The following is a 24751-nucleotide window of genomic DNA, read 5'->3' as shown; positions in this document are numbered from 1 at the left end:
TAGTATGTTGTTGTGGAAACATAATGAGGCTATTAAGAAGTTAAGGATCACAATTCCAATGTTCCAATCTTCTGGATTGATTTACTAAGCTTATGGACCCAACCATTAACTGCATTGACCGAGGATTGACTTTTGGTTAACGTGTAGTGAATCTATCAAGAATGTTGTAGACAACATGTACAACCGAGAATTGAATGTTTTATCACTATAATTCTAAGACAAAACTTGTTCTTTGTTTAGGCACTAATTGTGTAGGAGCGCCTTGATCTTTGTGTTAGGGTGCTGTTGCGCGGACTCCAAGTGATTGACTTTAATATATGTGAATATACATGTGAATATACTTAGTGGATATGGTATGGATTACAAAATGCATTTTCTACTAAATATTGCTTTTTAAATTCAGTCATCGATCAATTTTTTATGAAATGTGGTTGCTATACACATTTCAAATGTTTGTGATCATGAAGGCTAGTAAATGGTTTGTTAACTCATTGTTAGGGGGAGTTGTGACATCAAACTTGTATGATGTCTAGTTTTGTTAAGTTGTCTAGAACTATCTTTCACTTGAATTTCGTTGAGTAGTCCGGAACCCTACTACGTCTGGATTCCGTTGAGTGATCTAGAATTCCTCTTCTTACACAGTTTTGTTAACTGGTCCGCAATCGTGTTTCGTTCAATTTCTGTTAAGTGGTCGTGAATCCTTTTCCCATTTCGATTTCGTTAAGTGGCCCAGAATCCTATCTTTGTTGGATTTCGTTGAGTGATCCGGACTCCCTTTTCCGTTTTAGGGTCGTTGAGTGGTGTAGAATCCATCTTCCTCTTCAATTTCCTTGGAGTTGGTCTAGAATGTGAAAACTTATGAGTAAGTTTCAGCCGAAATACGTCACTCTAACCCTAGTTTTTAGCGTATTTATGAACTATAGTTTTGAAAACCTTTATGGTTTGATTTAAAAAATCGGATGGGTATCTACGGGCTCCTTCAAGTTTTCTACCAAATTGTTTCTGAACTGTGACCGATGAATTTGTTTTATTAGTATCACATACATTGGGTTATTGTCACTCACATGAGTTTCACATCTTATCTAGGTTATTGCTTTTCCCAATGCACGATTCTCACGGTGTAGGGGCGATTGTGCAAGTGACAGAGCTTAGTAGACACGAGGAGCTTTTGGGTAGCAGTCAAAGGTCAGAGTGTTGTGAGTGACTAGGTTAACCTTGTACCTTTCCTTGTATTTCTTTTGGGTTACCATTTTTGGGAGTCTACAAGCATTGTATCTAGTGAGGGTTATGAACTTTTGTTATACACCTTTCGTAAATTTTTGTGGTAGAAACTCCACCAGCTTACTTTATTGCGAATTTCATTATGTCTTCTTTTGCATATCTTGTTCGTATTTCCTTGCACCCCCTACACCTGAGTGTTGCGCTTCGATTCTGGACGTATGTCGGGATCGAGGTGTGACATTATTTTCCTCATACATTACATAAAAAAATAATTTGTGATATTAAGGAGGAGTCACTTAAGAGAGATATGAAATGACACATTAGTTGGAAGAAAATTTCACTACTAGATATTTGCTCGATGAAACCAATTTTTGTTAGGTAAATGGACTTTACCCGATAGACTTTTCAGTTGGAAGGGCAAAGATGGTCAACATTTAGGGTTTACTTAAAACTTTTATGCGATGGAAGGTAATCGTAGGCAAATCATAATTCTTCGGGCAACATTTTGGCTCAAATAGGGGAAATATGGCATGCAATAACAAGGGGTTTGCCCGACGAATCCTATCTTCATCGATTAGGTAGGATTTTCCCAAAAACATTGTTCATTGACTAAGTCTATTGTTGGTGTCAAAAGCCCAGAATGACGTATAATAATTATCCACAGACACAATCTTTGCTCGACCTTTTCCTTGTACTTACCCGAGGAAGTGGTTCGTTGGAAAATCCTTATTCATCAATTATAAATATGTGCCTTCCTCTTTCGTTTTTTCCTCAGTGCTTTCCTCTTCCTCTTTCTCCTCCATGCTTTCCTCTTCCTCTTTCTCCTCTTCTTCTTTGCTTCAATACCCATTTTTCCATTATCCAAACCCTACCCTTTTACCACATTGAACAAAGTCCCCACATATCCAAGAAAAATAGCAGTAGCAAAGGCATGACTATGGTGGCCTGGGTCCACTACCAGAAAATGATGGTGCCTTGGCCCCAACGGCTAGTTAGGGATAGGAGGTGCACCTTCAATTATGGAGGTTTAGGGAGTGGTATTGGTGGTAAAAATCAGAGTAGTAAGTACGATTAGAGTAAGGAGGGGAAGCTAATTGCGGGGGTTTGCATCAACTATAATAATTCTAGTATAATATTAGAACTAGTAGTTTGAAATGATATAATGATCGTCATGTGGAGTATTTATTAATTTCTCTGTGGCGAAGAAGATGATAACCAAAAGTTAGTCAGATGTTTTGCATGTGGAAGTACAGGGAGAAAATACCACCGTCATGGGTTTCAAAGCTCTAAACCATATGGTTGAGTCTTTTTTCACGAATGACTACATTGTACTTAATGAAAGTATATAATAAACTCTAAGTGTTTTGGAATCCCCAACAAATGTATGAGGTAGTGCGAAATCAGGTTTGTCTTGTATCACATCATTAGCTGATATGATTTAAATTTCTCTTATTTTCTCAGTTTTTTGTAATGGGTTCTAAAGCTCTAAACTCTATGGCTAAGCATTTATTCATGAAAGACTACATTGTACTCAATGGAAGTATTAAATAAACTCTAAGTGTTTTGGAATCCATTCTTTACAAAGGGACAATCATTCTACGAAATAGTTTCCACGAACCTTTCGTCGAGCAAAGGTTTAAAATGTTATAACCCCATAACCTTCTTCTTTCTTCCTCTTCATGCAGTGCAAAGTCTCTACAAGTGCTCTCTCTCTCTCGCTCTCTCTCTCTCTCTCTCCCCCCTCCCTCCCCCCCTCCCTCCCCCTCTCTGAAATCCTCTTGCTCAACCCTCTTTCTCTCTCCTAGTATTTTTTTTCAATTCAAAGTTATTGGAATTGTTAAGAAATTGTGATTAACGGATTGATTATGTTAGAATTTCAGTTGAAATTGTGATTGTTTATTGTGTGGTTTGATTTGAAATATTTTGTGATTTGTGGGCAGGGTGGGTATGGGGACATGTACAGTGGTGAGGGTGAAGGCACGATGGTGTTTGGCATGGGGTAGTGGTGGTGAACGGGCACAAAGGTAGTGGTGTGAGCATGGGGTAGTGATGGTGATGGTGATGGTGGTGGTGTGGTGGGAGGTGGGTGAGGTGGGTGAGGTGGGGTGGGGTGAGGTGGTGAGCGGGAACGGGGTAGAGTAAGTGGGGCGATAGTGGTGAAATTTTAAGAAATTTTTGAATTATGTGAAAATTTTGAAATGTTTTAGAAATTATCTGAAATTTTAGAAATTATTTGAAATTTTAGGCAATTCTAGAAATTATTTAAAATGTCAGGCAATTTTAGAAATTATTTGAAATGTTAGGCAATTTTAGAAATTATTTGAAATATTAGACTATCTCCAATGGTAACCTAAAACCTAAAAATATTTAGCCCAGAAAATTTAGGTTTTAGCCCAGAAACAGCTTTTTTACTCCAATCCTTCTGGCCTAAAATTTTAGCCTCAGATTATCAAATAATGAATTAAGGTTTTTTTTTTAAATTAACTTTAAAAAAAAAAAAATTATGTAGACTATCCTAAATTAATTTTATGAACATTCTAACCTAAAAATATTTAAATTCCGATAAATTTTGAAAAATCACTAAATCAATACATAAAAATCAAGATAAACCACATAAACTTAATACCAACGACATTTAATAAACCACATAAACTTAAAAAATTAAAAAGACAATTAATAAACCATATAAACTTAATACAATCGAAAACTCATAGACTACATAAACTTAATAATGATATCCACCATCTTGACTTGGTGATGGAATTGGGTGATAGTCTTGAGATGAATCATCATCTTGAAATATACTCGTTGTGGCATTCCTTCGTAAAATTTCCTTTTGCGTACCACGTAAGTATCTCTTCCTCTCTGGAGTGTATTTGCTGAGGTCCTCCATTATCAAATTAGTTTCGTACCTTTCTTGCTCCCTCTCCCCTTCTTCCTTCATGGCCAAAAACATTTGGGCCGATTCTTCTTGCCGACGACACTAGTTTTCGTTCATTATTGCCAGTTCGCTAGCAAATTGTGCACGTGTCGGATCTTGGGACTTCCCTTTTCTCTTTGCTTCCTTTTGCTTATCTTTACCCGGGGGCTTTGCAAAAGAAGAAGTTGGGGTCATTTGTTCGACACCTTCATTGTCGGCAAAATTCACACCTTCATTGACATCATTTGGGGGTGGGGCTTCATTATGAAATAATCTTCCACATTGTTGGTTCGCATCGGTTCCCCACCTCGGACAATCCTTGAGGATGTTCCAAGCATGATGCAACTTAACAGCTTGATTTTTTGGTGTAGTTTTTGTTTTGTAAATTGCCATTGTTTTGTCATGCTATGCAACAAATACATAAAAACAATTAGTTGCAAAATACTATTACGTACATGACAACTAAAATATCAACAAATAAACTCACAATTTCTGAGGCACCCCTTCCATTAGGCATGTCAACCATGGCTCTCTCCAAGCTTCATTTCCACAAAGTGCACGCTTTGTTGATAATCTTCCACCGATCATAAACACCACCAACTTCCCTTCGACCGGCGTTGGAGTTTTCATGGAACTTATCAACGATTTTACCCCATAAAACCTTTCTATTTTGATTGGTGCCGACGGCACCATCTTCGCTAATCGAAATCCATGCCAAACATAAAGCAATATCTTCGTCAAAGGTCCAATTACGACCTCTAACATGCTCTTTTGCAAACTTGAAAATTCTGGAAATGAGAATAAATGGTATAAAGAAAAATTGGAAGAATTGTAGGAGTGGATGTTTGAACAAATACATAGGTATTTATAGAGTTTTTGGTTGAATTTTAAGTTAAATAATTTTTTAAAACTATTCTAGCCGTTGGATTTAAATTTGGACCGTTAGATTTTTTTTTTTTTACCGTTATATTTAATTATATTTGATCTAAGCCGTTGGATTCAATAAATACATAAATATAAAACTAAAATAAAAAAATAAAAAAATTGAACCTGGACCGTTGGATTAACCAACAGCCGATTTAACGTCACCATTGGATTACAAAAAGTAGCCGTTGGGCTGCTTTTTGCATTGAAAGCTAAGGGAACACCCCCACGTGGGGTTGTTGGTTGGCTGAAGGTGCTCGCGCGTGCAGCGCGTGGGTGAGTCGGGAAAAGGGAACTAGGCTTCATAGCCCCAGTTTCAATCTCAGTTGGTGGGGCCCATTTTGGTTTGTGACTTAAAACTGGGCTGCTATTTGACCCTCAAATGAGTTTTAGGTTTTAGGTTAATTTTGGGTCATGAGTTGGAGTGGATTTTAGGAGGAAAAAAAGGGGAAATTTTAGGTTATAAGTCATCATTGGAGATGGTCTTAGGCAACTTAATAAATTTTTAAATTTTAGAAATATGTGAAACTTTTGAAATACATTAGAAATTATGAGGAATTTTAGGAAATTTAAGAAATTATTTGCAATTTTAGGTAATTATTAGAAATTGTTTAAATTTCAGGAAATTTTAGAAATTATGTGGTTATTTCACAGATGTCTTCGCATCTGATCACAAGTGGCCGCCGTTCTTGCTTCCATCTCTACTCAGGGTGTGCGGTGGGCCCAGTGCCACTCTACGGCCAGCAGGACCCAGGCAGCCATTGCTGAGTCGGCTACCGGCGCAAGTACATCTGCGTCATTGATCCAGGTCGTATAATCTTCCAGGCAACTCCACAACCGTAGTCGCCACCAGCTTGTGCCAGCACCAGCCCTCGCCTCATCCCACCCCTCTCAAGGCAGCGCAGAGGCCGATTCGGCGGCCATAGAGGAGGTACGAGATGGAAACCTCCCCACCCACCCGAGGACTAAAACATCGCAGGGGATTTGTCGGGGGTTGGCAATTAACCTGATCACTCTGGTCACACAAAAGAGGATTCGAGTTGTATATCTTTCTAGGCACCGCTGAGCGAGTGTACCCTCACCCACGCCAAATGCCCATAGGATTAACCAACAACTTTCGGTAAGTATACTATAACATTCTTACTTTGATATTTTTCTCCTTAACTTATTTTATGTGGTTTTAAACTAAACTATTTGGTTTTTTTTATCGAAATTTCAGACCAACTTCGAGTGGAACGAGTAGGACAAAGCTTATGTCGACTGCATAGACCGGGTGTGGAGTGGCCGGTATAAGAAGTTGAAGTTCGAGCTGCACAAGTATTATGACAGTATTCCGACGCTTGAGGCAGCTCTTACAGAACCACCCCATGAGTTTGTGGAGATGGTGGCCGACTGGTAGTGGCTTTGCGAGCACTTTCAGAGTAAAAAAATATTTAGGTAATCAAAATTTATTTATATTTTAATTTTAGTGTAGCTTTTATACTTCTTTGGTTAAGTTAAATTAATATATTTTAATGGCCAGAAAAAGCTAGCAGCAAATAAAGGTAACCTGGATAAGAAGTCATACCTTCACCACTCCGGTTCTCAATCCCTATCTTATGGCAACGAGGCCGTAAACAAAATTTATGTAGGTATTCATTTCTATGTTTTAATTGTAAATCTCATTTCAATAAATAAAGGTTTAAATTATGATCGATAAGCTTACTTTGTTTCCCTTGTTTTTTTTGTTTGTGGGCTTTTATGATTCAAAAGAAGGATGAGTACCTCACCAACCTCTCCCAACAGCAACTGGACGTGCTTATGGAGGAGCTGACACGTGATCTAAAGGTGTCTCTCCAGCAATCACCACAGTAGTTTATATTTTTTTTTTTTTTTTGTAAATAATTTTTTTTTCATTTTTATTATAATTATTGTTTTTTTTTCAATTTAGAATTAAATACATTATTTAATATAAGCAGTGTTGTTAATTTTTTTTTAACTTAAAAAACAAAAAGCCCGACAAACCTTTCGTCTCGCAAAAAAATTAACAAAATTTTAAATTTGGTTCCATAGAATTTTCCCAACGATTTAGCAATCGGGTTAAGCTCAATACCTTATTTAATTATGTGCTAGCTGACGACATAACATTCTTCAGGCAAGTGGACTCCATCGGGTCAATTTGATCGACGCACGTCGTTGGGTTAATGTATATTTGTCCGACGGAATTATGTATTCGTCATATGAGATTTCGGGTGACGGTTTTTGCCCAACTATTCTTTCCCAATGAACCTCGATCTCCTAAACTCTCTAGTGATGAATGAAGCTTTTAGCCAACAAAGTTATTTCGTTTGCCTAAGTGTCTTTTTGGTGGTAGTGATCGGGTCAATTTGATCAACGCACGTCGTTGAGTTAACGTATATTTGCCCGACGGAATTGTGTATTCGTCATATAAGATTTCTGGTGACGGTTTTTGCCCAACTATTCTTTCCCAATGAACCTCGATCTCCTAAACTCTCTAGTGATGAATGAAGCTTTTAGCCAACAAAGTTATTTCGTATGCCTAAGTGTCTTTTTGGTGGTAGTGATTGTTTATATTGACCTTAATTGTAATGAAAAATTGTTTCCATTATTGATGCTAAATTATTCTGAAATATAAAATTATTTATTAACCTCTAAGGTTGTATTCAATTAGGATTAGGGAAATTTTATTTAAACCCATGTAACCTATTTCTACACCTAACTTACTCTTTGCACCCATTTGATTTTTAACTAAACTATTAATATCTTTTTAAACCCAAATTTATTACCTGTTATACCCCCATAAACCCAATTCAATATGTAGATTTTTCTTTACACCCATTTGATTTTTAACTCTATCTTTACATCGTCTAGAAATGAACACTGAAAATTGGGGTGTGAATTCAGCCATGGCTGACAACAAGACTGACACTTCTATAAATGTTGACAAAAACCATGTATCACCATCTCTCCCTTCGCATTATCGATCAACAGGTGCATTGTTCTGGTTTTTTTTTTCTCTTCAAGTTCCCCTTTTTTTATTTTTTAATTCGATAAAAGGCCATATATGAAAGGAGATTGGAAGTTTGAATAAATTGATGAGCTTAAAATTTATTCATGATGATTTTTGGTTAATTAATAAATTAGGTAGGGTTTAGGTTGTGTCTTATCGAAGTCGTTTTTTTTTTTTAGGATTGGGGGGGGTTTCACATAGTTGCAGGCAACTACAGAAAAAAGAAAATCGGTGCAAAAGATGGAAGGGACAAGAGAGAAGGTGGTGGTAGTGGTAGTGGTGGTAGTGATGGATCGCCGCACGTGAATCAGGAAGAAGCATTGAATTGGAGCAGGAGCTACGCAGGGACTCCTCGTTCAATCAATCGATTTCAACATGGCTTCTAATATTAATTGAAACACCTTCTTTCTTTTTTTTGTTGAGTGACTACAACAATTTGTTGTTGCAGAAAGATAAACAAACTATGTGGGATTGATTGAAAAAAAATTAAAACCAAAATACTCATCTTCTAAACTCTAAAAAATTGAAATCAAACGAACAAAATTCATAAATTGAGTCATACCTTGGTTGGAGGATTCAAAACTTCAAAATCACCATCCATTAATAAAAAAAAAACTTATTTTTCTCTATGAGAGCTATTAGGGTTTTACCCGGAATGAACATAGGATAAACAAAGAGTGATTGTGGGGTTTAATTATAGTGTTTGGGTTTATTGATAAATTTGAGTTTTGGTATTAATTTCATTTTGTACTTAATAGTAATTTTGCAATAGGGTAAAATAGAAAATTAACATTTAAAATTTAAGTTGGGTGTACAAAGAGGTTAGATGGGTTTAAACAAAATTTCCCGTAGGATTATGTGAGATTTTAAAAGAGTTTGAAAATCTATGGGTATTCAATTAAGATTTTAATTGAATAAATGAAATGCAGGTTGTATTCAATTTAGATTTATAAAGAGTTAGTCAAAATCTGGTGGTATTTAATCTAGATTTTTAAAGTGATTTTCCAAAATCAGAGAGTAATTAAAAAGTCAAGGAATTTGTAGGATTCAATAAATTGGTTGATTTTGAATCATTTTACAGTGCGAGGTATAAATATCAAATGTCCTCACAAATCAGGCACCCACCTTCTATATTTCAATGTGATTCCTTATTTTCAAAGCCGACTACAAAATATCAACAGTTTCTTCAAAAATCTTTCTCCAGGTATTATACACACAATATGCTACGTATTTGTGTCATTGATTTTCATTCTGAGTACGACAAATTTGATTACATAAATCTTTCTCTTTTTATTATGTGATTTTATAATTTGCAAGACAAAGACATGTAGTAAGCGATTTTATCAATGTTGTAATTCTGAAAAGAATGAATCGCTTTAATTTGAAGATATGCATATTGTTAACCTTTTAACATCCTATTCATGTATTTTTCTTAAGTGGTTGTGTACGTAATATGTCTCAAAATATGAATGGGTGATAGAACGATAAGGGGCGCACAATGTCATTGCGCGGAGATGCGATTCGCCAAGCTGGGGCAAACAAAGCCATCTTGTCCCCCCCCCCTCCCCAAAAAAAAATAAATTGAATTTAAAATGCGAAGGCCTCCCCTTTATTAAGGCTTGCGAAGGCCTCTGCTTTATTGAGGCTAGAGAATTAAATGCCCCTCTCCCCCCCCCCCCCCCCCCCCCCCCCCCCCAACCCCAAAAATGAATTTAAAATGCGAAGGCCTCCCCTTTATTAAGGCTAGAGAATTAAATGCAGAAATAAGGGAAGGGTTCCAAATATTTTTTGGTTTAAGGGCAGCTCGTCCTACCGACGTACCAAAACTTCATAACAAAATTCATATAAAATCCTTTTACAATTCACTGGATTCTATATGAATAAATTAAAATTCATGAAATCCGGGGAGTTTAATAATTATATTAAATTTCTAGTTGAATACACCCTCCTTAAACTAAAGTTCCTATTTTTTATTTATAGCAAGAAACCTTAACTTGAACGAATCCATATTTATGTACGACTAGGTTTTTTTTCCAATTCTGCTCAATACTCCTCCAATTATAACTTCTTACCTCTTTAACTCACATAAAATCCTCTTTAGAATCGTGCAAATCTGGTTCACTCGTGAAATAAAGAAACCATGACCTGGCTCATGCCTTATTTAGACCAAGTAAAGGTAAAATTGTAGATTTTTGGTACAAAGTTGCAAACAATAGTTAAAGAAACCACAATCTGTTGTCAAAATGTAACTTGATATTGCCTTTGGTGGCATGAGTGGTTTATTTCCTACTTTCGTTCAATCCTAGAAGGATGCACACACACTGATGTAGAATATCTAGCCTAAAAACCAAAGTAGGTAGAATTAATTGGTACCACGTTCGTGGGTTAAAAATTGTAATGATGGTGACAGGTGTAATATGTGTTTTGACACATTGCGACCATGCAATACAACACATGAATAATGCCAGCACCAGTTCACTGTAGTCTGGATCACCGTTTCCAGAATCTCCGTTTCTTGCAAGAAAACAGATAGATTTTAATTTCCAAGAGTTGAAGTGGAGAAACTGCAAAGAAATAGACAGGTAACCACTTACAAATTCATCACCCTCGTCACTGATGAAACACAAGTATAACTATGCATTCCTTTGAGTTTGAGTTCTTCGTAATCCCTTGTTTGGTTGACAAGAAAATTAAAAAACGAATGTAAAACATATTCTTATGATCTCGTATCTTTACCTAGCTTTTTCGGGGGGGGGGGGAATCCACAACTAGAATTTGGTGTATGTATAATCCAGTGAGGCATTGTTGTTTTTTTAATTTATCATCTCGGTTTGTTCCATTTTTACTAATAGACTTGTTAAATTTCAGGTGTGGTGAGAAACTGAAAAAATAATGGATGGAACGGAGAGACTAAAGGACTCGCATGAAAGGCACCGTAGCTTCAGCAGAAGCGTGGAGGATGCGATTTTAAGTGCCACACACTCTCGTCGAAACAGTCGAATGGAAGAAGAAGAAGAAGCTCTGACATGGGCTGCCATTGAGAGACTGCCCACATATAATCGGCTGAGAACAAGCATCATCAAATCCTTTGTGGAAACCGATGCTCAAGGAAATAACAACAACAAAGTAGTGCATAAGGAAGTAGATGTTCTGAAGCTCGACCTAATCGACCGTCAGAAATTCATCGACGGCACTTTTAAGATTGCCGAGGAAGACAATGAGAGGTTCTTGAAGAAGTTTAGAAGTAGAATTGATAAGTAAGTTCTTATTTTATCTTTAGTAAAGATCAAATTATTTCATTTACAATGCTGCGCTATTCCCACCCCTATTCCTATTTCCCACACCTATTACCTATAAATACCCTCAAAAGATCCTCGCCAGATTCTCTTTGTGAGCATCTTGGGGATCCTCCAATTACATATGTTCATCGTACATTGTATAGTCAGAAATCATTATAAATTTTTTTATTTAAAATTGGATATAAACCGTACCTAACAAAAACTGGCCGCACGATATACGATGAACAAATGTATGTTCATCGTACATTGTATGGTCAGAAATCATTGTAAATTTTTTTATTTAAAATTGGATATAAACCGTACCTAACAAAAACTGGCCGCACGATATACGATGAACAAATGTATGTTCATCGTACATTGTATGGTCAGAAATCATTGTAAATTTTTTTATTTAAAATTGGATATAAACCGTACCTAACAAAAACTGGCCGCACGATGTACGATGAACAAATATGAGTGGAGGATTCCCAGGTCCTCACAAAGAGGATCCGGCATGGATCCTCTCTCCAAAACCCTAATTAATAAAAGAAAAACCATCTGTTGGTGTCATCTATGTATTGCAGAGGGTTCATGCCTCCTAGAATTCTTCCAACATAATATAAATCTACCTTTGTTATGGAATGCCTCGCAAATGCTTAGATTTGTCATTTTATGTAATTTCAAAGAATAAATGTGGTCGGTTTAAGTTTAACTAGGACTGCAGTTATTATATATGGCATTGCTATGGATGGTTGCTCATGTGCGGCTAAGTCCAACATTTTGTTGAATCAGTTACTATCATAGTATTTCTTTTTTTAATTTCATTTATTTATATGGCTACTAGCCTACTACAAAATGTTGGGTGCTTTATTTGTTTCATTGTCCTTTCCCATTTTCTTTCTTCCCTCGTCTCTTTCTTAATTGTAATGACTCATGACCAATAGACTCGTCCCGGTGTTATGCGCAGGTCGAGCAAGTTAGTGTTTGGTACGCATAAAGAAATTAATGGGAAATTAATTCTCAATGTCTTTATGAGGGAATGAGAAATAGAAGATTTATGTCCCTTGTTATGGGAAAGTATTTAGTGTTTGGTAATGCTAGGAAAAAAAAAAAAACCAGGAAATATCATTTTATTTCCATTGTGATTGGCTTATTCACGAATGGGAAACAAACTTAGATATGCATCAAATACACTAAGTAGATTCGCACACAAACAAAAAAATTTCCCTGTACTTAATTTAGTTTTATGTTTTTTTATATGGCGCTTGACCGCACTCACAGAAACCAAAATAGCCCATGTACCCTTGTGCAGGTTTGATCCCTACCAATCCTCCCGCCTAACATTTAAAAATTTAACACAGTAACACTATCGTTTGTCAAAAGAAAAAAAGTTTTATATTTTAAGTTTGGTATTCTTGCAGGACTTAGTAATACAATTTAGCAACATTCATCTTTACTTATAAGTGAGAGGTGTTTGACAATAATAAAACCAAATTATTACGGTTGGCCTATTGTGTGGCTTAGCCTAAGCTCCCCACCCTTTAGCGTACACATATCATTGTATTAAAAAACAAATTTTTTCTATTTTTTTTCTCATTCTATTTTGTAAAATGACATGGCCCGCACACCTTTTGTCCTTTTATTTAGTCAATACAAGAGTCGGAAGAAACTAGGGTGAGTAGGGAGAGAAAAATGATTTGTTCAAATCCTATTTCTATTTTTCTCAAGTTTTATAGATTGACTTGCTTTTTTTTTATTAATTCCCCGTATCCAAGATTTTGGAGTTTTCCACTAGTTCCTATCACTTTCTCATTCTATTGTTCTTTTATTTGTAGTATTTAAAGGTAGTATAGTCTGTTCTAGTTTCTTAAGAGCCAAAAACATTAGGTAAAAAAGAACTTTCAGACAACTCTTTTATTCTGAGGGGAATTAGAATGAGTTTCTCATTCACCCTACTAATTATGTTACATCAAATTGGACATGGAACATCCATTTCATACATGTACCTAATGAACTTTTGTCCTCATGTTGTAATTAATTTCAGGGTGGGTATCAAACTTCCTACTGTAGAAGTTAGGTTTGAGCACTTGACAGTTGAAGCCGATAGCCATATTGGCAGCAGAGCTCTTCCCACTCTCCCAAATGTTACTCGGAACATTGCAGAATCAGCTCTTGGCTTAATTGGGATTAGATTAGCTAAAAAAACAAATCAAACAATTCTCAAAGATGCCTCTGGCATTGTTAAACCGTCGAGGTAAGCATAGTTGAACACTTGCTAGAATTATCAAATCAAAGGTGGAGTCAAAACTTGTGTTCCCACAAGTTTAATTAATCTTTTTATTCAGCTGTTAAGATATATTAATTAAATTATTCATGAGAATAACACTTTATGTAATTGTAATCCTTATAATTCTGTTTTAGGATGACCCTTTTATTAGGTCCTCCATCCTCTGGAAAAACAACACTTTTGCTGGCACTAGCTGGGAAATTGGAGCCAAGCTTGAAGGTCAGGGGTCATCTCAATCGTATGTTTTTTTATCAATTAGCCTAACTTTTGATCACAACTCAATGTGCTTTTATGGATCCGGAATAGGTCAGAGGAGATATCACTTACAATGGGTACAGGCTACATGATTTTGTGCCACAGAAGACATCTGCGTATATTAGCCAAAATGATGTTCATATAGGAGAAATGACAGTCAAAGAAACTCTAGATTTTTCCGCTAGGTGCCAAGGAGTTGGGACTCGATATGGTAACCACAGCTGAACCAAACCGAAACCATATCTTCCATTATATTGTCAAAATTAGTTTACTCTTTTTGAGTTCGTTTGGTACACATGGTTGACATGGAATGTTTATTTCTCTAATTTCAAGGTATATTGAAGGTGGTAGTGAATGATTTTTTATTTCGAGAGGCATTGGAATGGATATGTTTTCGTCATGAGTAATCCATCCTATCCTCTTGGCGGTCATAATTTTATAATTTATACCTTCAAGATACCTTTACTTTAATGGGTTATCCATTTCAATCCAATCATGTATACCTAACAAGCCCTTTATTTTCATGTAATTTTGGAAATGAATTAACATTATAATAAAAAAAGCTTTGGGTCATAGAACTTCTTTGTGAGCTTGCTAGAAGAGAAAAGGACGCTGGCATATTTCCTGAGGCAGATATTGACCTTTTCATGAAGGTAACGTATATTCATGCCACATCCCTAAACTCTGCTTAAAAGCATGATTTATTTAGCTTATATTTCTGGATTTCTGGTTTATTTCAGGCTACATCAATGGGAGGAGTTGAGAGTAGTCTCATTACTGACTATACTCTCAGAGTAAGTAAATACCAAACTTCAAAATGAGATAATTGATCGTTTTAATTCTTTGTTTGGTATCCAACCATTCTCGATTATGTTTTCGATTTAATATTGTACAGATTTTGGGGCTCGATATATGCAAGGATACAATTGTTGGAGATGAGATGCAGAGAGGGATATCTGGTGGGCAGAAAAAACGAGTAACCACAGGTCAATTCCCACCCTTTCCTTGTTGTGTTATGGCCACTAAAGAAAATTCTGATTGTGATGAACTTGCTAATAAGTAGAGGTTCAATATATAATACGGATTAGATATGAACTAATAGTGTCGCTGATGGAAAACAATGTTATTTAATACAATAAAATCCCAAGGTAGATATATATATATATGAGTCAATACAGGTGAGATGATTGTTGGGCCTACAAAAGCATTGTTCATGGATGAGATATCAACGGGTCTAGATAGCTCTACAACATATCAAATAGTGAAGTGCTTGCAGCAAATTGTACACATTACTGAGGCCACAATTTTGATGTCCCTACTCCAACCAGCTCCTGAGACATTTGATCTCTTTGACGATATCATCCTTTTGTCAAAGGGCCATATTGTCTATCAGGGGCCACGTGAGCATATATTGGAGTTCTTTGATAGTTGTGGATTTCGATGCCCCGAACGAAAGGGAACTGCTGAGTTCTTACAAGAGGTAATTTCTTGATAGGTCTCACTTTAAAATGGTACGTAGGTTGTGATACATCTTATTAGAAGTAACGAGGAAAGAAGGCCTGACATTTTAGACAGTTAAATTTGGCTGAGTTCGAGTTGAGAAAATGTTAGACTGATTAAATTTTTTTGATCAACTTTTTCAGGTAACCTCAAGGAAAGACCAAGAGCAATATTGGGCTGACAGAAGCAAGCCATACCGATACATATCAGTCACTGAATTCGCAAACCAGTTCAAGCGGTTCCATGTGGGAATGAGTCTCCAAAATGAGCTCTCAATCCCTTACAATAAGTCCCGAGGGCATAGAGCAGCCCTTGTTTTCACAAGATATTCAATACCCAAATTGGAACTTCTCAAGGCCTGTTTTGCCAAGGAATGGTTGCTGATAAAAAGAAACTCTTTCGTTTACATTTTCAAGATGGTCCAAATTAGTATAGTGGCAATTGTAGCAACTACCGTATTCTTAAGGACCCAAATGCACACCCAAAATGAAAATGATGGTGCATTGTTTATCAGTGCAATTATATTTTCCCTGGTCACTAACTTGTTTAATGGTTTCTCTGAGCTCTCACTGACCATTGCAAGACTCCCTGTATTTTACAAGCACAGAGACCTTCTTTTCCACCCAGCATGGACTTTCACTCTCCCATGTGTCCTACTCCGGATTCCTATATCCCTTTTAGAATCCACTATTTGGGTTGGCATTACGTATTACACAATTGGGTTTGCACCTGAAGCTAGCAGGTACTACATTTTTTTCCCTTAATTTCATCTCTGACTTGTTACTTTTCGAGATTCTGATCACAGCTGTCACTTTTTTGCAGATTTTTCAACCAACTATTGCTGTTTTTTCTGATCCAACAAATGGCTGCTGGGATGTTTAGGCTTATTGCTGGAGTCTGCAGGACCATGATCATTTCCAACACTGGCGGGAGTATCAGTCTGATGATTGTTTTTATACTTGGAGGTTTCTTAATTCCTCGAGGTCAGTACCAAATTGAATACCATATTTATCAACCTTAGAAGACACTATGATATATACAGTTTTGTAACTATGGTCACACGTGTGTGTGTGCACACACACGCTTATCTCTATTTTGTTTAATCAGAATTCTTGGTTTATTTCATATAAAAAAAACCTTTAAGTACGTATAGGTAGTAGATTCGATATGAGTTGTGGCAGCTAACAGGTGAAATGAAAAATTTAGTACCTCGTAGAATAGTCAAAGAGTTGTTTTATGTGTGACAGGTGAAATTCCAAAGTGGTGGGTGTGGAGCTACTGGATTTCACCTATGGCATATGGCTTCAATGCTCTTACTGTAAACGAAATGTTTGCACCGAGGTGGATGAACAAACTGGTAACGCTTAATTGCTCCCTGCCATACATCTATAATAAGCTGGATTGATTTTATAAAGGGTAGCTCCTGAAATGAACTTTAATATGCTGCAGGCTTCAGATAATGCCACCAGATTGGGTGTGGCAGTGCTTGAGAACTTTGGTGTTTTCCCTGACAGAAACTGGGTTTGGATTGGCTCTGCAGCTCTTGTCGGATTTGCAGTTTTCTTCAACATCCTTTTCACACTCGTACTTATGTACCTGAATCGTAAGAGTGCACATTACTTTTTTTATGTAATGGTGTAACATTGACTTTCTGCTTTAATTGTAGTTTTGAGGTGACATTTTTTTATGCTCTTAATTATTTCAATAAGTTAGCTCTTGGAAAGCCACAGCCTATGATATCTGAAGAAGTAGCAGCGGAAATAAGAGCAGATGAAGAAGAATCGAAGGATGACCAGAATTTCAGAAGACCCAAATTAAAGACGGATCCAATTTTTCGATCATTATCTTCTTCTGATGGAAACAATTCAGGTAAGAAACAAATCAATGCTCACAATTCTAGCTATGCAATGTGAACGTACTATTATCCATGACACCAGGCCTAATAATCTTTTAGGAGAAATGCAAATATGGAGATTGGGCAGTCGATCAAATGCGAATAGACTTGGTAGAAATGCTAATTTGTCTCTTGAAGCAGGAAATGTTGTTACCCTAAAGAGAGGAATGGTTCTTCCCTATACTCCTCTTGCAATGTCCTTTGACAGTGTTAATTACTATGTGGACGTGCCCCTCGTAATATTTCTTTTCCCCAATGGCACTCTTTATTCATCTCAAATGATTAGTTGTGATTCTAAACATTATTGGTGTAATTATCGTTTGATTGACAGAAAATGAAGGAAGGAGGAGTAAAAGAGGACAGGCTTCAGCTACTTTGTGAAGTAACTGGTGCCTTTAGGCCTGGGATCTTGACAGCTCTAATGGGAGTCAGCGGGGCGGGGAAGACAACTTTGATGGATGTCTTAGCAGGAAGAAAAACAGGTGGCTACATTGAAGGTGATATTAGAATTTCTGGGTACCCTAAGAAACAAGAAACCTTTGCCAGAATTTCTGGTTATTGTGAACAAAATGATATCCACTCACCCCAAGTCACTGTCAAGGATTCATTGATTTATTCAGCTTTCCTTCGGCTCCCTAAAGAAGTCACCAAAGAGGAAAAGATGGTAAAACTTATGACTTGGAATACTTTTCTGAACAATGTATAGCATGATTATTTGATTGCCAAAACTGCATTCCCTTTGTTTTGTTATGTTTTCAGACCTTTGTAGATGAAGTGATGGGACTGGTTGAGCTTGACGGTCTCAAAGATGCTTTAGTGGGGCTTCCAGGAGTTACCGGGTTATCAACCGAACAGAGAAAGAGGTTGACAATTGCAGTTGAGCTCGTTGCTAATCCCTCGATCATTTTCATGGATGAGCCAACATCAGGTCTTGATGCAAGGGCAGCTGCCATTGTTATGAGGGTGGTTAGAAATACGGTGGACACTGGTAGAACAGTTGTCTGCACAATTCATCAGCCTAGCATAGATATCTTTGAGGCCTTTGATGAGCTGCTACTCATGAAGAGAGGACAGTTGATATACTCCGGACCATTGGGCCGCAATTCTCACAAGGTCGTGGAATATTTTGAGGTATTTACCTGCCCAAAATATTTTTCTTCATCTTAATGTTGTACAAAAACAAAGAATGAATTACTACGTAAGGACACATTCATTGACCTATTGCAGGCAGTTCCTGGTGTTCCAAAAATTAAAGAAAAGTATAATCCAGCAACATGGATGCTTGAGGTGAGTTCGGCAGCAACTGAGCTCCGGGTTGAAATCGACTTTGCTCAACACTACAAGTCATCTTCCTTGTACCAGTAAGTCAAAAAGAAACCCTAGAGAAAAACAAAATGTGTAGATTTTAGGATTTGGCTGACTTTGGGCATATGACCAGGAGAAACAAAGCTTTAGTGACAGAGTTAAGCATACCACCACCAGGAGCAAATGATCTGTATTTTCCATCTCAGTATTCTCAATCAATGTGGGAGCAGTTCAAATCTTGCCTTTGGAAGCACTGGTGGACTTACTGGAGAAGTCCTGATTATATCCTTGTTAGGTTCTTTTTTACCTTTGCCTCTGCCCTCCTGGTTGGATCTATTTTCTGGAAGGTTGGCGCCAAAAGGTTTGTGATCGACTTGCTTCTCGTGAGTCGTGACTTTACAAATTCAAGAGTTTATGTAGACCCTCAATCAACTAGAATTGTCTTTTAACTTTCAGAGAAAGCTCAGCTGACCTGACCATGATTATTGGAGCCATGTATAATGCTGTACTTTCCATTGGAATTAATAACTGCTCAACAGTGCAGCCGGTAGTCGCCACTGAAAGAGCAGTATTTTATCGAGAACGAGCTGCTGGGATGTACTCTGCCTTACCTTATGCACTAGCACAGGTACATTGAGGGGTTATAGCGTATATAAGTAGATATCTTTGCATTCGGTCACATTTAGATATCCGATGGCATTGATTTAAAAATCATCCCTATGGCATGCAGGTGGTTGTTGAAATACCATATGTGTTTGTTCAAACTGTATATTATGTGCTGATTGTGTATGCTATGGTGAGCTTTCAATGGACAGCGGAAAAATTCTTCTGGTTCTTCTTTGTCAACTTCATCTCATTCCTTTATTTCACATATTACGGAATGATGACTGTCGCCATCTCACCAAACCACCAAGTAGCAGCCATATTGGCATCGACGTTTTATTCATTCTTCAACCTCTTCTCGGGTTTCTTCATACCAAGACCGGTAAGGGTATTCTTCTTCCTACAAGAAGCTATTTCAAATTTAGCTATAAATGATATGTTATGATCCCTTAGTCACCATTCACTGTGATATCCAGGATCAGCAACTGATTTGGATTTGGATCACATTAATTAATTCCAAAAGGCAACTAAAATACATTCTCGAGAACTAAATTTTGAATATAAAGTACTGAATCTTGATCCGACAGTTGATTACCATGGTTAGTTGTCGACCAAGTGATCATAACTCATTATAAACCTTTGTTAACACGACGGCTTGAACTTTCGAATTTGCAGAAAATACCCAAGTGGTGGATTTGGTATTACTGGATATGCCCGGTAGCGTGGACGGTGTATGGATTGATTGTGTCACAATATGGTGATGTTGAGGACACCATTAAAGCACCTGGGTTAACACCTGACCCAACTGTGAAATGGTATGTAGAAAACTATTTTGGATATAATCCAAATTTCATGGGACCAGTTGCTGGAGTTCTTGTCGGCTTCGCGCTCTTCTTTGCCTTCATGTTTGCCTATTGCATAAAGATACTCAATTTCCAAATTAGATAGAGGAATTCTTGGTATACCGTATGTGTTCTATATACATATGTGTTACAGAAAGTGAGAAATGTAATGTTTGTAATAAATATTGTACCCAAGAAATGGAGGAGGCAATTTAAAAATGAATAATTCCTTTGAGAAAGTAAGTGGATTGTTGGTGTTAGGTCGATATAGTACATATATTTTATACCACTTTACCTATTGTGTTAAATTGTCGAGTTTAATGTGTTTGTGCAAGTTTTATAGAAAATATAATTTGAGAACAGAACATGAATTTTAAAGAAAAATGTGAAACAATCTGAAGATATAGTGAAGGGTCCATTGGGCCATGTGAATTGAGCTGAAATGGTGCAAGACCTTAACGAATTGTGAGTAATTTTTTTTTTTTTTTTTTTAGTGTGGTTTGCAGTACAACCAAATTTTGTCTTTGGACACCGAATTTACTCTCACATGTTTTTGCACTTGAAAAATAATTTACTAGACATTCGAGAATACCCTTCTTTTACTCACCCATCATGCTATTTGAGTTTTCACCACCAGCACCGCGTGCTTGGCATCGGCCTTCAACGGCTCGTCAAGAGCCTCAGGGATGAAGAAATCAATACCTACAAAGCCAGTTTTAATAGGATAATGTTGGACTGACAAGATTTACAAACGTTGACTTGAAAAATCTAACTGTGAAGGTTGTCTGAGAGGCTATACATATATGTATCTATTATACAAACCTCTGTCCCATCTTGTCGAACTCACGAAAGCAACAGCTGCAGCGCAGAAGTCTAAAATAAAAGTGCGTCTCCCTTGCCGAACACGCCTAGTCTGCACACCCATCTGCTTTTATACAGACGCACACACATACATACATATATATATATATATATATATATGCACTGACACTGACACTTGCCTTAGCCTATATATATATATGTCTAGGTACATAATCCTATATAGGCACACCTACGAGCAACATATATGTGCATATCTTTGCATACCGACATGCTGATCTATGTACGTACTTTTCATATATTTGTATATATCTCTATGCACACCGGGCTATCTATATATATATATATATATATATATATGTATATGTATATGTGTGTGTGTGTATATATATATATATATGTATATGTGTGTATATATATGTTTCATTACCTTTGGTTTCTCCATCCCTAGTTTTCTTCACTTCCTCTGCTCAATTTCTCCACCAAGCCTGTGATTTCTCATTTCAAAGTGGCCTCTTGGCTTACATGTAACTTTTTATTTCGAACCCCTTTTGGGGGAATATTTTACAAGGGATTCCACTTACGTTTACGGATACAGATTCTTCTTTTTATCTTCTCGAATCAATTTCGGCCAGCAAGTCCCCCACCCCGTTTCTTATGTCAAGGCATACACCTTGGTCTAAATATGGTGGTATTCCACCACACTTTGAAATCATCAAGGCTCGTGTCATGCTCCAGATGACGTACAACTCAGCCCACTCCCTGCTGGAGCAGACATGTATTTGGGCTCCAGTATCCCAGCTGGGTCTACCGTGTTGTCTGCGGTCCACTTAAGGGTCATTAGTTTCCCGCTCCACCCCATGATTCATCTCATCTTATTCTTCACAAATACTCACCCTATGCAACTGAACCCGAACTCTTACTTGATTATGTTGACCTTCCTGGCATTGGGTCTGAAGTTAGGTGTATCCTTAGGTTTTAGAGATTTCCTCTATCTCTTCGACTTGACTACCATTAAGGGTGAAACTAGTTTCTTTAATTTTAAACCTAGATATCGTAAGAAATTCTTGTCATTGGATCCCTCGAGAGCTAGAGATTGGAAGAACCGCCCTCTTCTGATTTCGGGGAATTGGAGGGCTCCCAAGTTGTCTCAACTATCTATCCCTTCTACTTTTGGTCCTAAACCTGGTATATAAATTTATCTTTGTTATTAATTTTTCCATAAATATGCAAACATAACTTACCATGAGCTTTTTTCGCAGCTTTATCGAATGGTTTCGAACAAATAATCTCCAATGACCGAAAATGTTGGCTGAAGAGGTTTGTGACGAGGAAGATATGGAGCTCTAGAGAAGTTGCTGACACCTTTTCTCAAATCACCTCTCTTCGCAACTCCATCATTACTTCCCGTATTATTTGGTCGACCGGTTGTTGCCCCCAAACCCATACTTAAATCTATTTTCGCTTTTGACCTTGAGCTTCAGTTCAACGTAGAGTCTCCTGTACTTGTGACCGACTCCTAAACGGAGGGCTCAGAAGAAGAAGATGAAAGAGAAGAAGACGAGGAGACAGGGCAAACGGACACGGATTCCGACTCGAATTATTCTCCTACTATAGCTTCACCGCATTCTGAACTTCCTCTGCCTCGCTATGTTACATCACCTCCTCATGATCTTCCAGTGCCCAAAATTGCAAGCAGGTCAAACAAACGTCCTTTAACGATTAGGCCCAAAAAGTCCAAGCGTGGTTTGCCGACAACCCCTAGACCTATGCAATGGCAGTCAGCTTCTCCCACCTTCAGCTTGGTTAGCGGCAATAGTTTGAATAATTTATCTCAAGCTTGGAAACCTGAATTCACAAAAAGAGATGGGAGCTTCGTCACCTTTGGCGATAATCTATGGGATAATGCAAGAGTTGCTACCGCTGTGGCGAGAGGCTTGACTTATCTTAATGACGTCAGTCGCTTTGAGCTAATGCTCGATGACAATCTCGACTCCTATGAATCTCATTGCCTTATGAAGGTATTATCTCATTCTCTGCACATCTCATCATTTTTTGGAGCTTTATCCCTACCGTTGTTTTCAGATGGCTCTACTCCAAAAGGAAAAATCAAATCAACTAGCTGCCAAGTTGGAATCCCTTAGCCTTAATCATCAGCAGGTCAGAGAGTGCCAAACTAGACTTCACGGATATGAGGAGAAGATCGCAAATTTAAAGGGAGTTCATGATGCTGCGACGTCTAAGGTACGTCGTACGAAGGAAGAGTTGGGCGAGGTCAGACAAGTGAGGACCACCGAGCGCAAAATGAATATGCAACAGATACGCAAGGAGATGGCCCCCAGCTTTAGATTTGGTTAGGTGCAAAGCCAGCAACGTCCGGAACACCGCTTTGTAGCTGACCCTAATGTGTATGATCATCGTATGAGGATTGAGCCTAGCAGATATGAACGAAACGAAGGGTTGGATCCTAAGGACCGGAGACCCTCTGATGAATCTACTTCTTCTGATCCTATCCCAGGCAGCTGATTTGTTACTAATTCCGGACCTATTTCTGGTTTAAGCTTTGGAGGATTTCAGTCCAACCTTCGTTTTGGTGCTCAGTAGCTGGTGCAATCGCGTGAACTGTCCTAATGGGCTAAACCCATTTGTGTTTGTATTTATGTCTCCCCACTTTTACCTATTCCAAGGGCTCTAGGAACATTATCGAGCTATGCTCTAGTTCCTCTTCTCGTTCGCCAATGAGGACTTCTCACTCTTCTGAAGTTCCTGACACTTTTCGCGAATCCAGATTCCATTGTCGGTGGAAGGATTTCTCCGATGATGAATTACGCAACTCTGGTTCCTAACTCTATCGCTTATTCTCTCGACCCTTATGTAAGAGATGAAGCGGGTCCTTCTCATGCACTTTCCCCTCACCACCCACATTGCCCCCAGTGCTTTGACTACTCCCTGTTATTGGACGAGCGTGAAACTCTAAAGGGATATTTGCAGCGTGCTTAACACCAAGTGGATCGTATCAGAGGGGAATTAATGGTTGCTGATCGTGTTGTGTTCACTGCTCACTCAGATGGCATACATGAGGGTTTTAAACAAGGCATTCATTATTTTCCATCCAAGGCTAAGGTGACCTTTCCTTCCATAAACTGGGATAGTCTCCCCACCCCATTAGACTATATTTCATCTTGCTCGTAATAAGTTAGGCCCTTAGGTCCAACCACTATTAGGATATCTAGTAGTGATGTTGTCCTTGTTTTCACCTTCTACTAGTAGGTTTCTTTCTTCGTTTTTATTTTTTTTTATTTTTTATCGCACTATGTATCCAAAGGCCAAGAGGTTTTCCTCTTTTAAATAAAAGATATTCCCTTTTACGGGTTGGAAAAACAATGTCCCACTGCTTAAGCTTTTATTTTTGCACACGTAATGCTCCATTTTCATTGGCAAACACACAACGTGTTCAGGGAGGAAAATCATTTTTTGCAAAGATTCACCTTTTTGTTATTGTTCTTAAACCGTTCAATCTTGACTTCTTCTTTTAATCAGGTCTTTAACTACTCGATCTTGGATTTCCGATCTTGGTCGGTCTTTGCTCATTTGATCTTGGGCCTTCTCTTCCCACTCGATCTTAGATTTTCAATCTTGATTAAGACTTTGCCCATCCGATCTTGGGTTTTCTTTTCCCACTCGGTCTTAGATTTTCGATCTTGATTGGGACTTTGCCCATCCGATCTTGGGTTTTCTTTTCCTACTCAATCTTATGTTTTCGATCTTGATTCGATCCGCAATCCATGGCTTATGCTCTTTAGCTTTAGACTTTAATGAAGTGCAACTTTATTTATCATATAATGAGGAGATGTCAGCAGACATCTAGGGATACACCCTTTGACATGGAAGGA

The 24751-nt window shown here is 37.7% G+C and overlaps 1 protein-coding gene across 2 annotated transcripts; it reads left to right on the top strand.

The window, feature by feature from the left end:
* The first annotated feature begins 10840 nt into the window (after positions 1-10840).
* Positions 10841-20282, top strand: LOC137739040 (ABC transporter G family member 29). Of its 2 annotated transcripts, none has more exons than XM_088700283.1 (21): positions 10841-11332; positions 13398-13607; positions 13775-13859; positions 13947-14106; positions 14472-14548; positions 14636-14689; positions 14791-14881; positions 15074-15375; positions 15539-16137; positions 16218-16378; positions 16643-16752; positions 16845-16998; positions 17109-17264; positions 17431-17525; positions 17621-17953; positions 18049-18420; positions 18517-18650; positions 18728-18955; positions 19051-19222; positions 19325-19579; positions 19873-20282. In XM_088700283.1, the coding sequence occupies exons 1-21, from the start codon at positions 10968-10970 to the stop codon at positions 20143-20145; spliced, it is 4386 nt and encodes a 1461-aa protein (XP_088556409.1). In that variant the 5' UTR covers positions 10841-10967; the 3' UTR covers positions 20146-20282. The 2 variants fall into 2 exon arrangements, with proteins under 2 accessions (XP_088556409.1, XP_068334613.2); XM_068478512.2 differs by having other exon boundaries at positions 17350-17525.
* The last annotated feature ends 4469 nt before the right edge of the window (positions 20283-24751 follow it).

The sequence above is a fragment of the Pyrus communis genome, chromosome 9 (genome assembly GCF_041283825.1).
Source record: "Pyrus communis isolate YQ-2024b chromosome 9, ASM4128382v1, whole genome shotgun sequence".
Lineage (NCBI taxonomy): Eukaryota > Viridiplantae > Streptophyta > Magnoliopsida > Rosales > Rosaceae > Pyrus > Pyrus communis.
This window is presented reverse-complemented; position numbering and strand designations above follow the sequence as displayed.

What these genes read in the sequence shown, in the direction of transcription:
- LOC137739040 (XM_068478512.2), top strand. Translation starts at nt 10,968, where the DNA reads ATGGATGGAACGGAGAGACTAAAGGACTCGCATGAAAGGCACCGTAGC. An exon ending in ACTATGTGGACGTGCCCCTC is followed by an intron (nt 17,526 to 17,620) that starts GTAATATTTCTT and finishes TTTGATTGACAG; the next exon opens with AAAATGAAGGAAGGAGGAGT. An exon ending in AAGTCATCTTCCTTGTACCA is followed by an intron (nt 18,651 to 18,727) that starts GTAAGTCAAAAA and finishes GCATATGACCAG; the next exon opens with GAGAAACAAAGCTTTAGTGA.